The 16,227-nt window shown below is 40.4% G+C and overlaps 1 protein-coding gene across 3 annotated transcripts in view; it reads right to left on the reverse strand.

The window, feature by feature from the left end:
• Positions 1-16,227, reverse strand: part of ptprsa (protein tyrosine phosphatase receptor type Sa) — a 244,961-nt gene that overhangs the window by 100,609 nt on the left and 128,125 nt on the right. For all 3 annotated transcript variants that reach the window (XM_028587830.1, XM_028587831.1, XM_028587829.1), the window contains one exon: positions 14,651-14,792. In XM_028587830.1, the coding sequence (XP_028443631.1) occupies positions 14,651-14,792 (142 nt within the window). The remainder of the gene's footprint in view (positions 1-14,650; positions 14,793-16,227) is intronic.

Below are 16,227 nucleotides of genomic sequence, written 5' to 3' on the forward strand. Positions count from 1 at the left end.
AAAAACATATATAAATCGCACCGGACTATAAGTCGCATTTATTTAGATTATAAATACAAGTGTTATTCAACTACACAATAGCACACAGAACAATACGCTGAATACGGTAGGTGTCCGGTATGTTAACGTAACACATTAACAGTTATTGAACTATACAATAGCACACAGAACAACTAGCTAGCAGGGCGTGGAGCATGGAGGTATTAAAAGGCGTGGAGACGTAACTGCACCCTGAACGAGCCCCTCCCGACTCGTTCCTCCAGCTCTGGCCGTCTTGCTTTCAGCCCGCGATTAGCCGATTAGCTTTCTTTGTTTTCTTCATTGCAGTAAGAGTCACCTTTTCGCCAGTCTCCCTCATAAGTTTTCCCTCATTTCAAACTCTCTTTCTGCCGCTCGATTACTGTTTTCGGCTGCATATTTTACTACCTGCAGTTTGTTATCTCTTTTCTTTCTCAGTTGTCTTTAAGAGGAGCGTTCTAGTTGTCACAAGCCCAGAGCGCCCTCTCGCGGCTGTAGACGGCAATGTTTTCAGTATAAATTAACATGTAAAAACATGTTAAATTATATATATTTTGATATATAAGTCGCACCTGACTATAAGTCGCAGGACCAGCCAAAGTAGGAAAAAAAGTGCGACTTATAGTCCGGAAAATACGGTATGTTCAAGACCACAAACTTGTGCCTCATGTTGTGAAAGAGATCACTCTGTTTTTGTCTGCACTTGGTTGTGCTGTAAAGTAAAGCAACTCAAAGCCACCAGCTATTGAAAATAATCTGTGAAACAGGTAAGCTTCTGGTTTTCATTCCATACAAACGGCACACTGGTCTGTTTCACTTGGCAGCTTTTTTGTCAGTTGTTGAAAGTAGGTGATTTGTGATGATGGTATGCAGCCAAATGTATATCTTCCAACCAAACCAAATGGAAGAACATTCTGTAATTTCCCTATCTTCAATGCATCTTTCCATCACATTCCACATATAACCAATGGGACCCCTGTTAAATTGTTTGAGAACTATACAAAGGAAGACAGGGGAACAGTGACACAGAAAGATCCAGGGACAGAGAAGAATAGCAACACAGGGGAAATCTAATCACAGTGTCTCTGGCCCCAGCACAGATAGCCCTCTCTGGATAGCCATCTCAGCTGAATAATGGTTATTATACAGCGAGCACTCAATCTCTACCCCCCTGCTCTGTTCCCGGAAAGACGTCTGATGTCCCATTGGTATTCTCCACACCTAGCGCATCTAGCCACCAAGGGCAACATTTACATCCAAATCAACGAATACAACCCGAGAGAAATAGTCTGAAAGACCAGATAAGAGGAAGTAAAAGGGGCAGAGCAAAAGAGTGACAACGAAAGAGAGAGAGAGAGAGACACAGAAAGATTGAAAAAGGTGGGAGGGATATTGAAAGTAAGGCAGAAGTTTGCAGCATTATTGCACTGCAAAATTATTTTTTGGGGTCAGCTTTCTGACCATATGAAAACCCTGCAGAGTAAATCATCTATTTGCTTGATGTTTTCTTGTTGAAGTTGTATATGCATTTTGCAGTTTACCCTTAGAATTTAAGGTAACTGTTGGTTGACTGTTTGCCCTGTAAGTCCCTGAGGCTGAGAAAGAATAATAAAAAATCAGTTTTAGAATATTTTTGTATGTACTATATGTGTGTTGTTTACTTTTTATAATGCATGTGTGCTGTATAAGCAGATGGCACACACACCCTGTAATGAGAAGGTCACAGGCTTCATTTTCACAGCAACTGGCTATTCCCTTAAATTACCCTCAAATCTTGCAGTTTTAAGTGGCTTCATTGTAAAAATGTAAATATGTGTGTGTGAGTGACAAGAACTTTAGTCTGGCATTCAAACTGACTGTTCTGACTGTTCTGACACTTTCCACAACACCTCCAATCATGAACACAGCCCATATTAGGCCACATTCATAAAGCTATCATCACCACTGAGATAAACAGCAAGTAGACAGCTTGTTTGCCAAAGAAAGACAATGATAGCAGCCAACAGGGGGATATTTTGGAGAACAAATGGTAGCAACCACCACAGGTAGCAGCTATGACCACAGTTTTGTCAAATGTGAAAGCCAAAATAATTGAAGAAGAGAGGAACTGATGGCAACAGGAACCAAACCATGTAAAGAAAAGCCTGTTTTTTGTTTATAGATAGCACAAGGCAGGAAACATTATGTTACCCTTAGGCTGAACAGGGTAATAGTAGGGCATCATTTCCTGTCCATTATAGGCAAAGGAGGGAACTCAGGTTTTGTCCATAGAACATCAGAGGCTGATATATTTTGCCAACAAGGCTTCCAAGTATGTTTTTGTGTGTGTTGTATGTAGTGGTACAATCGCTTATAGCTAAAGTGTTTGAAGACTAAAGGAAACAATAATTGCTTGCTGCTTGAAATAATACTAGGTTTTATCTTTTACTTAAGACACAGAATATATAAACTCTGGCTGATACATTTTCAAACAAAAACACTGCTGCTGCAGTCTGTGATTCTGAATGTGAATAATGCCCATACCTAGCCTAATAAGATAATGATGCTGGCCTGAGTTGCTGCACCATTGTCTTTAAAGAGTCCCAGTGACGTTCTTGTGGTGGAGGTGAACAATTAAAATTTCACAGTATACAATTGAAATAAAAAAAATATGCTTGGTTAATCTGAGAGACCTTTCAGAAAATTACATTTGTCACTAAATCACAGTGTTATATCTACCCTTTGTGATACTTTGATCAAAGCACAGAATGAAGATTGGCATCATAACAATCTATTACTTTCATTAGAACTCATTAAGCTGCACTGAAAGTTGTTGCATACATTTTCATTAATTTAATGTAGAAAAATGAAAAAAACATCTTTATCCAAGAACGTGTTTTGGCTTGTGAGAAGGCTTTCCCATAAGTTTCTCCATGACTGACAGACATGCTGCTGTCTTTGTCCCACATTTTAATATTAAATGCTGGAAGCCAGGGTCCAGTTTTCGATAAAAAAAAAAAAAAAACATACAATACAGGCTGTTTCCCTGATGTGGTGAGCCACCGTGATAGACACAGGACAGACAAGAGAGAGGAGTAATTGTCTAGGACAGCTTTAAAGATCCCTTGCCAGCAAGGAGAAGAGGTAGAGAAAAAAAAAACATAAAAGGAAAAAAAAGAAAAGAAATTCTGTTTATCTGTCTCAACCATTGAAAGTTTATAGAGTTCCTTCCCTCTCCCTCTCCCTCTCCTGTCTTGTCAGGCTCCTGAGGCGTCTGGGGTAAGACAGGCAAACTCCAGGGGAGACAGGGGATGAGGCCGGGGCCATTAAAGGAAATGCCTCACCATAGAGAAACGTCAACCAGTCACGTCTGGTTTAGTGGTGGGTGGCTTTGAGTGTGTGTTTCTAAGTATGTATGCATGTGTTTGGGATGGTGGGACTGTGTGTGGCGGCGTAGTGGGCTCCTTGAAACCTGATGTCAGTTTACAACACAGTGTGGGTGGAAATTCTGCCGTACGAGTCTGTCAAAATGGACTTCTCCAGTTTCTTTGTTAGAGTTGAGAGTTGTAGAAAACGTAATTATGCCATCTCATATAATCACAATAGCTCAGCTTTATTCTCTTGAAATACAACCGCCAACCAAGGTAGGTTGAATAATGTTGTGAGTAATGGTATGTTACACACACCTTTCAGGCACGCGCCACTCTTGTAATTTTGTAGCCAAGTGGATTTTCTTGAAAATGACTCTAAAAATCTGTCTTTTCAAAACCTAGTAGTATCATTATATTCAAAGCAACCATATTAACAGATACAGCATGTTCAAGGCTATGGTGTTCTTAGACAAGTATGTCTAAGAATACACACATATACATATACATATATATATACATACATACATATATATACATATACATATATACATATACATATATATACATATACATATATATACATATATACATATACATATATATACATATATATATATATATATATATATATATATATATATATATATATATATATATATATATATATATATATATATATATACACACACACACATATACACACACATATATATATATATTACTGCATGTCCTGTGCTCTTCGTAAGTCAGCTGTGTAATACATTCTACATTTAATCATCATTTCACATTCAGGAGGAAATTATATGTGTTAATTTTGAAAGTGCTGTGACTGAGCCAATGTCTGGTTGAGAGACATGTTTTCTTAAGGGATTTTCCCCTGCAGGGAAATAAATAGGAGCTACATGAGAGCCAAAACTTCTCAACTTTTTTAGTACAACTTTTTTAAATAACTAAAGTGGCTCTGATCCTGTCAGACGATGCAACTAGGCAGCATAACTTGATGTCATAGCTAATTAATGATGACATTGATGAGAGCGTACTGGGGGGCGGGGGGTGCTTTGACAGCTCATTGAAGCTCATTTATAAGTTCGGCAATGAAGTTGGAGTCATAAGCAAGTCTTTCCACTGCAAAATAAGTTTTTGAATTCATCATTTAAAAACAGCCTGCATGATATCCGAGAACGCTCCTCTTCCCTTGTGTCAATATTTTCCAAATCATCACCATTCTTTGGCAGTGCCTCCACTGTGGGAAAGAAATGATCTATTGTCATGTGTGAAAAAAGTTGACATTTATTCCCATATGGAAGACCTAAATGCCGAAACCACTGCTTAAACAGGAGGTAACAGGGTTTAATATGTGCGAGAATCAAGACTTAGCACTTCTGACATGTGTAGCAAAGGCCTCTCTAAGCTTCCCAAACAACTTTGAGCCAAAACAACAACGGATTGAGAGGGCTGAGCCACAGCACTGTGCTATTTCTGCCAAAGCAACTAATCTAACCCAAACAAATACCCAAACCTGAAAACAAAGAGTGACAATAATTGCAAAAGGATTTCAAGGGAGGTGGATGTGTGGGGCTGGGGTGTGATGTCATAGTCTGGGTGGGCCATTAGTTTTGTGCACTAAGCTACTAATCACAGGTTTGGAGGCACCTTTGGTGAGCAGAACAAGAATTATGAATATGTGGTGGCTGGAAAAATGAGGGCCAGTCAGAAGACGGCCAGATAATTGCTTAATGTCACTTTGAGAGGTGGAGATGACAAGCGGATATGGCACTGAGGGTCACAAAGAATGTGGGCCTTCACCACGAAGAGAAGAGTCAGAGTGTTAAAATAAGTCACTTTAAAAAGATGAAAAGACTGAAAGGTTGTAGGAATAATGCTGATAAGCTGGGTAACAAGCAGGACTCTTAAGAGGAAAAGTGGACAACAGAGGACCTCAGCTACAATTTCACCATAATATCCAGCTGTAAAGCAGCATTTGAAAGGGCAATTGGTAAATGGTAAAAACTTTCTACACGTTTAGTAAAAGGAACCTGCAAAAAATAAAAAAATAAAGGAAGAACATAGAGCACAGGAAAAAAGAATTCCCCTTCAGCTGTAACAACCCAATGACGTCCCCATTCACACAGAGATGGGATGCATAAATTAAACTCCATGTATTTCAATAGAAGGATGTGACAGAAAATGAGGGTTCATGGGTTTGTGGGCAGAAGGGAAAGACAGAATAGATCAACACATGTTGGAAGTGGAGTTGCCCTTTAAGGACCAAGTAGCACAATGTTGTTTTTTTTTAAATATTGAACAGCTGTGGTCAAATCCAGTAGAATCTGGGCTGCACTCCAGAACACAAGTTTTGTAATCATGAATGAGTCCTGGATAGCATCTTCCAACTGGCCTCTCTCAGACCGTTATTTTCTTCCCACTCTTGTTCTCTATTTGTCTGATAATTACACCTTACTTCTCACTAAGAACTGCAATGCTCTAACAATAATTATAAGTCACAAGTCTTAAGTTTTTAGAAGATCTGAATATTTTTTCTTGATTGTGCATTGTATTGTATACCTAGTTTCCGACTTATTACACATGTGTAGGTACGGCACTTGCGAAGCATGCACTGTAAGTCTTTAACTATGCCAATCCTGCAGGGTCCACAGCACGACCTCCGCATTGTACGACTTCAGTCACCTGGGCTGGTGGCTCATGTATATGCATGAGGCTGGTGGTCCAGGCCGTATCCCTTTGCTCTTCTTTATGCATGAGTTGGGCCTCTCCAAAGGTTGTCACTCACACCATTTTCACAGGAACCCCCTCCCAAATCTCATTCCCTGCTTGAGTGGGAAGCACCTACAATACCCTAGCATAGTTTGGATTGTTGATTTTATTCCTGCACATTATTATTTAATTGATATGGATTTTTTTTAAATTAGATTCCACATGCTCATCTTACTTTGTAAAATATGCACTGTTCCAAAAATGCAATTTGTATTAATAATATTCTTATTTAAAAAGTTTTATTGCCTTGTCAGATTAATTAGAAGCTGTTGAGGGCAAGAAAATCCCACGTCCAGCTGCACATTAATATGAATATGTGCATGTACCCATACTCAGAATAGCAGTTATTGCAGAGAATTGTAGAGAGCTGATTTACATTTTCTCAACCATCTCAACAATTTCTCAACAAAATCATATGGCAGCAAAGTACTGGCGCAAACGTAATGAAATATAATCCACATACACATGGGAGATGGCTATGGTTGTTTTATAGAGAGAAAAAAAGATTGGTTTCTCCTTAAAATACAGATTATAAAAATTACCTGATATGGGAGGAAACTCTCCTGCCACAGGTGGAATTACCAGGACTATCAGCCCAGTGAGTGCTTATCAAGGTAAAAGTGTCTCGGAGACACTGATCTTTCATTCAATTTAGTTTCCTGGCCAACTCCTTGTTGCTACAAATGATCCATTTATCTAAACCTTCTAGTCAGAAGTAAACCAATCAGCCAGGCCCTAACCCCGCTTATACCTGCCCCTCGCTCTCCATCTACTTTCCTCTTCATCTCTTCCTTTTTCCCCCCTTCTTTTTACTCTACCCCAGTATCTTATATTGGCTGTGGCCAGATGTCTAGGGTGGCCAGGGTCGCTCCTCTTGAGCAGGAATTATATGAAATTGGTGGCGAAGGTTCAGGAGCCAGCCAACCCTGGTTAGATGCGAGCTCCTTCCACTTATCCCGCTCCATCAGTACCACCTGTTTTCTCTCTCACTTTTTCACCTTTATCTTTCTTGCTACCACTCAGCTTGTGTCCCCCTTTCTTCATCCTTCAATCACACATGATTACTGCATTACAGGTTCTGAGGATCAAAGGATTCAGAGGCCATAAACTCTCATCTGAGTGAAATCATGAGAGAAAGACAGGGTGAGAAAGATAGAAGGCTGGCAATAGACTGGCAGGCATACAAATCCCAATATGGAGGTATAAAGTGGGGCAGGAAAAGGTGAAAGGTGGGTAGAGATATATCTTTCAAGAGTGGAAAGGAAGCACCAGATTCACTAAAGGATAGCAAAGGGAAAATATCTGATTAAATGAGAAAAAAAAAAAGAGATCCAATGAGAGATCTGGGGCATGTGAGCTATCTATGTGGTCAACATCCACCTATTGATTTATTTATTGCGCCAAGCCTGCCCTACTATATACCAATAACACCAATAACAGCTAGAGAATCCCAACACAGCACAGAGTAGCACAACTACAGAACAAAACTAGATATTTGCTGCACACATAATCCTAAAATGTAAGAGCAAAAAACTAAAATGTTATTGTGATTGTGCACAACAGGAGAGCACACGGTTTACCATTTGCAAGTAAAACTAATGCTTGCACTGACTAGCTGAGAACAGGTGCCTAATGTAAGAATGGGTTCACTGTGAGCAGGTAATCTGCATCGATGGGTTTAGATCCTTACTGCACTAAACAAATGTATTATTTACTGGTTGCGGTAGGGAGTGCTGTTTTGGGAATGAGAAGTGACTCATTTGTCAAGGACAAGAGAAAAGCAGTTGGAAAAATAACAGAGTACATAGCATTAGCTCAGTGTGGACTTGGTCACATGAGGTAAGTCAGGGTCTTAGGCTCCATTAAGAGAGTCATGCCTCACCAATTTTATTTAGGCATGTACACACTTGTCATTTTGTGTACACTTTTATCCAATTGGCATAGAAGTATAAACATCTCAAACAAGGCTGTCCTGGCTAGTAGACAAAAACGGAAACTTTGAAAAGCGTACCAGCAGAACACATGCTGTCATTATGCAAAAGAAGCACTTCAATGTGGAAAAAGTCATCATTTCAACAAAGTCTCCAAAACTTGCTTGCTTTTTGCATTTTGGCTCCTAGTGTGCTGCTTGTCCCAATTGTTGTACTAGCCTGAGCCCAATGTCCTGAACTCACAAGTACAACAAAAGCACAATATGATATAGGAATTGTTGTATTTTTTTCATTCCTGTATTTCTAGCGTATTCCTCTTTCTACCACTTTGCTTTTCTACTCTTTTTTTCTACCCTTATCTTTCTTGCTTTCGCTATAGGTGCATGAGACCATTGGAAGAGGGCAAAGGTCACCTCAGAGGCAGGTAGACAAGAAGAGGAAGAACAGCAAGCTCTGTTGCAGATACTGCCAAGCTTATTCTTCACTGTCTCATTAGAGGGTGGCCACTTCCTGCGTGCGGGCTGTCTCTCTCTTACATTGTCTCCATCGCACGCACGCACGCACACACACACACACACACACACACACACACACACACACACACACACACACACACACACACACACACACACACACACACACACACACACACACACACACACACACACACACACACACACACACACACACACACACACACACACACACACACACACACACACACACACACATCAGATGTCAACCATGCAGACTTGAATACACATGAGGAAACTAACTGGGTCCCTCATAAACACACTCCAGCCTGTCTGTTGCCCTGGACTCACCTTTTCCTCTGAAATGAGCACAAAAAATAAGCTTTCAACCCTTCAACACCAAAACAGCATGACATTAGCACTACAAAGAGAAACCACAGACAAATCATTGCAAAAGAAAAATGTAAATGCAAAAACAGAAAAAAAACAAATGTGGCTGTTAAAGAGGAAACTATTCTCTCCAAAAACTTTTTGCAGAGAAGAGTTTTCTCTTTAAACAAAAATTGTTTGAAAAACTGTAAAATGACGTTTTAAGGGGTTACAAAAACCCAAGGGATCATGAATGGACTCAGGGGGAATATTTCACAAACCTAAATGTGTATTTGTGCTGGTTAGATACGTAAAGGGAATACTGATGAAATGAACAGCAAGGAGGAGCAATCTTCTGATTTCTCAAACCATCTCTTACTCTCTGTCTTAGCTTGGGCTCAGACTTTTTTTTTTTTTAAACATTTATTTTTTTAATTATATTGCATCACATACATGCGGGAAAACTCACTTTTTCTTAACTCTGACTGTAAACATACGCACACTAAAAGCTGTGAAGATCAGAACGGTTCATAACACAACCTAACATAATGCGGGGCTTAACATTTTCAAACTTCCTCTCCCCCTTTTCTTTCCCTCTTTATCGATCTTCTCCTTCGTATTGCCTATTACAGCTGAGGTTGCATCCAAGTATTTCAAAGTAATTTTTATCAGTAGAGCAAAAGCATTTTAATGCTTAGGTGAAAAAGTTTTTTCAATAAAAAGAGAAATGAGGGACTAAATATCATCTGCCCAGTATGTAGGATGCTCTGCAGTTCTGCGGCATACTCTCCATTTACAAAGAAATTGTATTGTATGTGTTCCAGCCCACCCTGAAGAAATCTATCTGAATTTGTATTTTATTTTTCTGCAGTTTGTTCAAAATCTACTTGATAAATGGCTGTAGCACACACATACACACTATTGATCACACACATCACCTTGCAGCCTGCTGTCCACTCCAGCAGGCTGCACTTTTTCTCTCACACACACACACACACACACACACACACACACACACACACACACACACACACACACACACACACACACACACACACACACACACACACACAACCCATTGAAATACAACAATAGATGGGCAGAAAAGAGAGAACAACTGTGCAAGAGAGAGATAGAGAGGAGAGAGCCCAGAACATAATGGTTGAGATATTGTGTGAGAGAGAAAAGGTAGATGGAGAACAGACAGCATAGGCGAAGACAGGAAATAGAATGTTTTAAGGCTTGGCCTGGAGCCACTACTAGTTGAAAGGTTGATTGGTGTCCGTCCCTTTAACTTTCACTCCTGTTCTCCTGCCCACTTGCTGCCGCTCACTTTTTTTTCCCCATCTCATCCCTACACCTCTGTCTGCCTCCAACCCCCATTTCACCTTTCTTTCTCAATCCTTCTCCTGTAAAAAATGTACCTAGAATTCACTGGGCTTGATCTGTGCACAGACTGTGCATGTATAAGGATCCAGAATCTCATTCAAATTCACCCTTACCTGCTCCTTCACAAGAGAGCGGCCAATTAGCAGACAGCATGATCAAACAGTAGGCACAACTCCCCTCTGGGTAATATTGAGTGCATTCCCGAACCTGACTGGCACAGTGTGGCAGATGGGCGGAGTTTCCAGTCAATTTAAAACCAACATATTAAAACGGCACATGCAGCTTGTGTTGACCTGACTCCATGTGTAGCAAGAAAACAAAACCCCACTTGTACAAACAACATAAAAACTAATAATTTCCCGTTAACATGGTTTGACATTACTGAATCCTAATGGAAATGGTATTGTATTCTATTTGCCAACAATTATAAAGTGAAATCTGAGCTCAAAGTCTGACCTTCATATAGATTGCATTTACTCTGGCAGACATAAACTTTACGTAAATATGTTGCCTACCTGATATTTACCTGTTTGTACTCTACTTTAGAACAAATTATCCTCAAAAAGAAGCTTTTACCAGAGAAAGAAGAAGAGGGGTGAGGTTAGGAGGGGTTGGAGATGAAACTAAAGAGAAAAAAAAGCCCTAAAAATATACAAGTCAGTGCTGTGGATGAAAACCAGACTTGCAACTTAGCGTACACAGAGAAAAAGCAAGATGATTGGAAAGGTTTGAGTAAGAGTGCGATTAGAAACAGAGGAGGGGACGTTGGATTGGTTCCACCTGGTTGGGAGTGGCAAAAGAAAAATAAGCAGGATGTGACTGTGTGTGTGTGGGTGTGTGCACGGCTGAAAACTCGGTCTGGTATCTTGCACTCGTATAAGGCTAGACCTGAGAACTGAACTGTGTGTGTGTGTGTGTGTGTGTGTGTGTGTGTGTGTGTGTGTGTGTGTGTGTGTGTGTCAGAGGTAAGTCTCTAGTGCTGGTTCAAACAGCCCAGAGCATACTTGATTGTTACTTCACGAGAAAAACTGCAGCTCCATGGCTTCACACGCGGATAGACACATCATTTTTACAACTTCTTGAAAATCCCCTCCCCCCTCGAGTATCGGACTCAATCTCATCAATCACAGTTTTTTGCTTGATGGGATGCCGCAGGGGAGAATCTATTTGCAACAGTAATCACAGGGCTAAAGACTGCAGCAGTCTAAAATAAAAGCACACAAAGCGGGATAACTCCCCATGATCTCCCCAAAACAGCACGAGCTGCCAGTATCCCAGTTGCAACTTTGCCTTCCTTTTGCCACTCTAAAACACTTCACATCTAAAAAATAAACAGGCAAATCCCAAAAACTGAAAAAAAATGCAAAGCAAGCTGCAAGTTGAGTCAGATCTCAAAAGTATGCTTCATAAGCTTGTCTCTCTCCAAGGACTCCCAGAGGACTGTGTGCAAGTCTTAGTGGAGCCAGATGGCCCCCATCTTAGGTATTCAACTGAGGCAGTGGAGAAATAGCCAAGGATGTGTCACAGTCGATCCTAAATGCACCTGGCCATTGCCACCAACACACGCACCCATGCACATACACACAAACACAGGGACAACAGAACTGTGCTGTTGTTAATTTCCTTTCAAACTCCAAGCAGAGCCCACATGCTGGTGGACTGCACACTTTTTGAACAGTTGAACAATGATATTGCATATATTCATATGGGTATGCCTGACTATGTGGACTGCTGTACTTTGAGTGAAGACTCATGATTCATGATAATTTATGTGCTCAGGGAGTTTCATGACCCTTTGTTAGTAAGTGTTTACCAATGCAAGCATTACATTGATGTATGAGCTATGCATTTGTATTTAAATGCATATATTCTATTTGTTCATGGGAGAGTGTGTACGTGCAGCTGTATTTTCTCATAAATGTATGCCATGGCTTTTTCAGCCAAGTCACCCACCAGGCGACCCATTTTCTGCCTCTCCAAATCCCACACCACAACCCCTCTGTTTACTGTGGATGTGTCCCTTGTGCCTTGTCCCATATCCCATAATCCTTTGCCCCTGTTCCAAGAACCCGTGTCCGGCTATTGTACGCCTCACCTGTTCTACATTGCCAATTGTCCGCAACACCCCGTTATCTCCCTTCATCTTTGGCCAACTTTTGTCCTTGTTTTTACTTCCTTTTCGTTCCTTTGGTTTGCTCCACTACCATCTCTACTAGCATTCTCTCCCTACATTCACCCTGATTCTTTTCCACACTTTTTACCCATTTTCACCTCACCATAAACACCTTTCTCCATCCTATAATTTCTGCGATTTCTCTGAATAACATTATATCCCTATTCTCTGATATTTTCCATATCTTTTCATGTCTCTTTCCTAATGGGTTAATGCAGGGGGACCTGACCTCATTAAAGATGGAAAACAGAGAGAACGTACTGCTCTCCTCCTCTGCTGCTCGTCTTGCACATTCAACCCCCATCATCACACTAAAGGCCGGGTCTTGCCTGGGCAGGAGAGCTGCTGTCTTCTTCTGGTCTCCAGAGGAAACCTTGTCGAGCTGATTCCAATAAGTTTTCATTTTCCTCCTGCTCCTGTGATCCGCCCTGGGTTTGCCCTGTGCTCTTACACACAACTGCACACACTGACGTGCACATGCCTGGGCTTGTAGTCTAAAATTTGGTCTGCTATTTCCTTGTTTTCAATTTCTTGTTTTCCAATCTGTCTCTGTGTGGCCACTGTTTCTTTCCAGACTTGACTCTCACGCTCACAGCAATTCATAAATATATCCGGTTCTGATGAATAACGTGTTAAATTAACATAATTTAATGTAATTGTTTTGAGCATTAAACTCGTTATGAAGACTGGAAGTTGCTATACAATGCTACACACAAGATCCTACAAGTTCATTTTGGATTAAAGATTCCAAGAAATGGCAGATAGTGTGTGTCCATCAGTAGCAAAAGTCCTTAAGTACAGCAAGTACAGCACCAAACTGCAACCTGCTCACTCAATGTGCATCACTCCAGACAATGGCATGGGTAGAATTGCAAACATTGTGAACATATGTAATTTCAAAGTCTAAAGTACCACATTTAAAAATGTATATCAAGTTGTGAAGGGCACTTGAGGCACTCACACCCCCCGTAGCACCCAACCACGGGCTTCCAGGATGGGAGGTTTGTTGCTAACAATAACTAACCCAGCATGCTGGATCAGGCTTCCAATCCATGGTCCAACACCCCACCCCACCACACTGCCTGTGGATTTGACAGCCAGGAAGGCCTAGCTCGTATGCTGCCAGCCAGCCAGCAATAGCTCAGCTTCATCCAGCCCTGGAAACATGGCAGATGGCGGTAGGAGAGAACAGAAGAGAAGACATTGTGTGCGTGTGTGTCTATGTATGTGAGGCAAACATAGACAGGTAGAAAGAGAGATAAGAAAGCTGGAGTGTGTGACTACATGCTTGCTTGCCTATGATACCGTCCTCCATGACCTCTAAGCTAGAGCTAAACAAAAGGTATATTATCTTTGCTGAATCCAAACTAGCCCCAATAGAAGCAGATCAATAAATGGTCCACAAAGTTTAGCTGTTTTGTTATTTTACACTGCAAATGTGTAAGTGTGTGATTGTGTGTGTCTCCAGACACCTCTGTCCGCCACTGTGCCCCGACTGTGTGTGGGTGACCAATCAATCTTTTTCATTCAGGGATCCTATGGGTTTTCATCACGGGGAAATTGAGGTTCAGCTCTTCCCTGAATGGACAGTTGATTAGTTCCATCAAATTCATGGATCACTGATAAAAAGCCTTCACACTATCTATCTATTGTGATATAAGTGAATATGAGTCTATTTTAGGCTGTGACATGTGCCTGCACAAAGGCTTTAAGAGATAATTCTCCACCTTTTCATATATATTAATCTGGCTTCTCTAGTAATGGTTCATGTAACTCATTTAGCTAATGTAGTAGTGTTCAGTAAAGGAAAGTTTCTACAGACATCAGATGTATTTACCAATACAACTCCCAGCACACAAGGAAGACAATCTTTGTATGTTTCTAATATGCCAAAATCTAATAAAATCACATAGGTTTTAAAGTAAAATCTTGAATAAAAGTTATGAGCCAGCTTTATAGGTACAGTAAAGCCAAAATGGCTAACCAGACAAATACTAGAGCACAGTACCAGAAATTCTAACCAAAGTACAGCCCCCATTCACTGCAAGTGCAGTGCAAAAACTCCAAGGTAAGATGTCATCATAAAAAAACCTGAGGCGCTCCAGGATGTCTACTTTAATGATTTATTTTGTAGTTACCCCTCTGCACACTGTTTCATAATGCAGGACTCACCTCGGATGATGGACAGCTTGGCATTTACAGTAATCTCGGCCTCGCTGTTCTCAGCAACACATTCGTAGATGTTCTCATCACGTGGCGCTCGAAGAGGCTGGATTCGGAGGACGGCGCCGGCACCCTCGTCAAACTCAATGGTCTGTAAGGTAGAACAGAAAGAAATATGGTTAGGTGAGACAGGAAAGGTGTTTCAATTATTTATGGCCTTGGTCCTCATAAATATGGAACTATAAAGAAACACACTCTCTCTACACACACAAAAGCCAGGCCCAATTTCTTTGCATGTGATGCACTCGCTTTTCCGTGTTCTCATCTCTTGTTTTTATCTGTAATTATGCCCTTTGTTCTCTGTAAAGCCTGTTTTGAACCTTGGTAAAAGCGCTTCTTAAAAATAAAATGAGACAACACTCAATCAATCATGCAAAATGTGCCGAGAATACTGAGAAAACAAAGGTGAATGATAAAATAAAAAAGCCTCACTTTCATAACATGATTCCATTAAAGAAGAGCTACATAAGCATTAACACCCTTTATGTTTGAATAATTTAAGTATAATTTATGTGTCAAAATCAGAAATGATAAAGGCTACTCACATTAACAACATGAGACATTAATTTAACAATAAAGTAGAAAGTGTTCTTTTTGTCAAAGCTGTGTACACCAAGTTTTCAAATGCATGTATCATTAAGGTATAAAATCCACATGGCAAAAGGCAGTATTAATATGACAGAAACCATCTATCTACATAGTATTTAGACTATGAAATAACTGCCAATTTCCCAATTTAGATCTCACGTTTATCTAACTGGACATCATACTAGATCTATATAGTATGTCTGAAACAGTCTGGACTTGTTAATAACTTAAGTTTCTACACTTTTAATTGAAGCAGTGTGTCCGCATTACAAACAGTAGAACTACTTGGATAGAGACCTTTAAAGTGCTCATATTATGCTCATTTTCAGAATCATAATTGTATTTAAAGGTTATATCAGAATAGGTTTACATGGTTTAATTTTCAAAAAACACCATATTTTTGTTGTACTGCACATTGCTGCAGCTCCTCTTTTCACCCTGTGTGTTGAGCTCTCCGTTTTAGCTACAGAGTGAGCAAAGCAAAGCATGACTTTGAGATATAGGTACAATCCTGCTGTTCCACTGCTGCACATCTCAGGGCTGAGCTGCTAATTAGGCTAAAAACACTGCAGAGCATGACATCATGATCAATATCAAAGCAGCTGTCTACAGGGTAGAACAGTGGGTGAAAAAAATCATAACTTCAAAAACCTTTTACAATCTTTTCATTTCATGCTAAACGGAGGAAGAGATGAGTCCATTCTGGCAGGCTTCTTCACGCCCTTGGCTTTGTTTCCTACTTAGCATGCAGAAGAAGAGAACGTACAAACACAACTTGTCTTTTTATTTTGTCCTCCATTGAGATGCTGCTTCTCCCCCTGTTGATGTTGTCATATTTTTTTGTTGCTTTTTAGCCCCCTCCCCTGTGATGGTCTTCATGCTGCAGTGTGTGCATGTCTATCTCTGTGCACTGTTGTCGTTAACGAAAGCAACTTTTT

The sequence above is a fragment of the Perca flavescens genome, chromosome 9 (assembly GCF_004354835.1).
Source record: "Perca flavescens isolate YP-PL-M2 chromosome 9, PFLA_1.0, whole genome shotgun sequence".
NCBI classification, from domain to species: domain Eukaryota; kingdom Metazoa; phylum Chordata; class Actinopteri; order Perciformes; family Percidae; genus Perca; species Perca flavescens.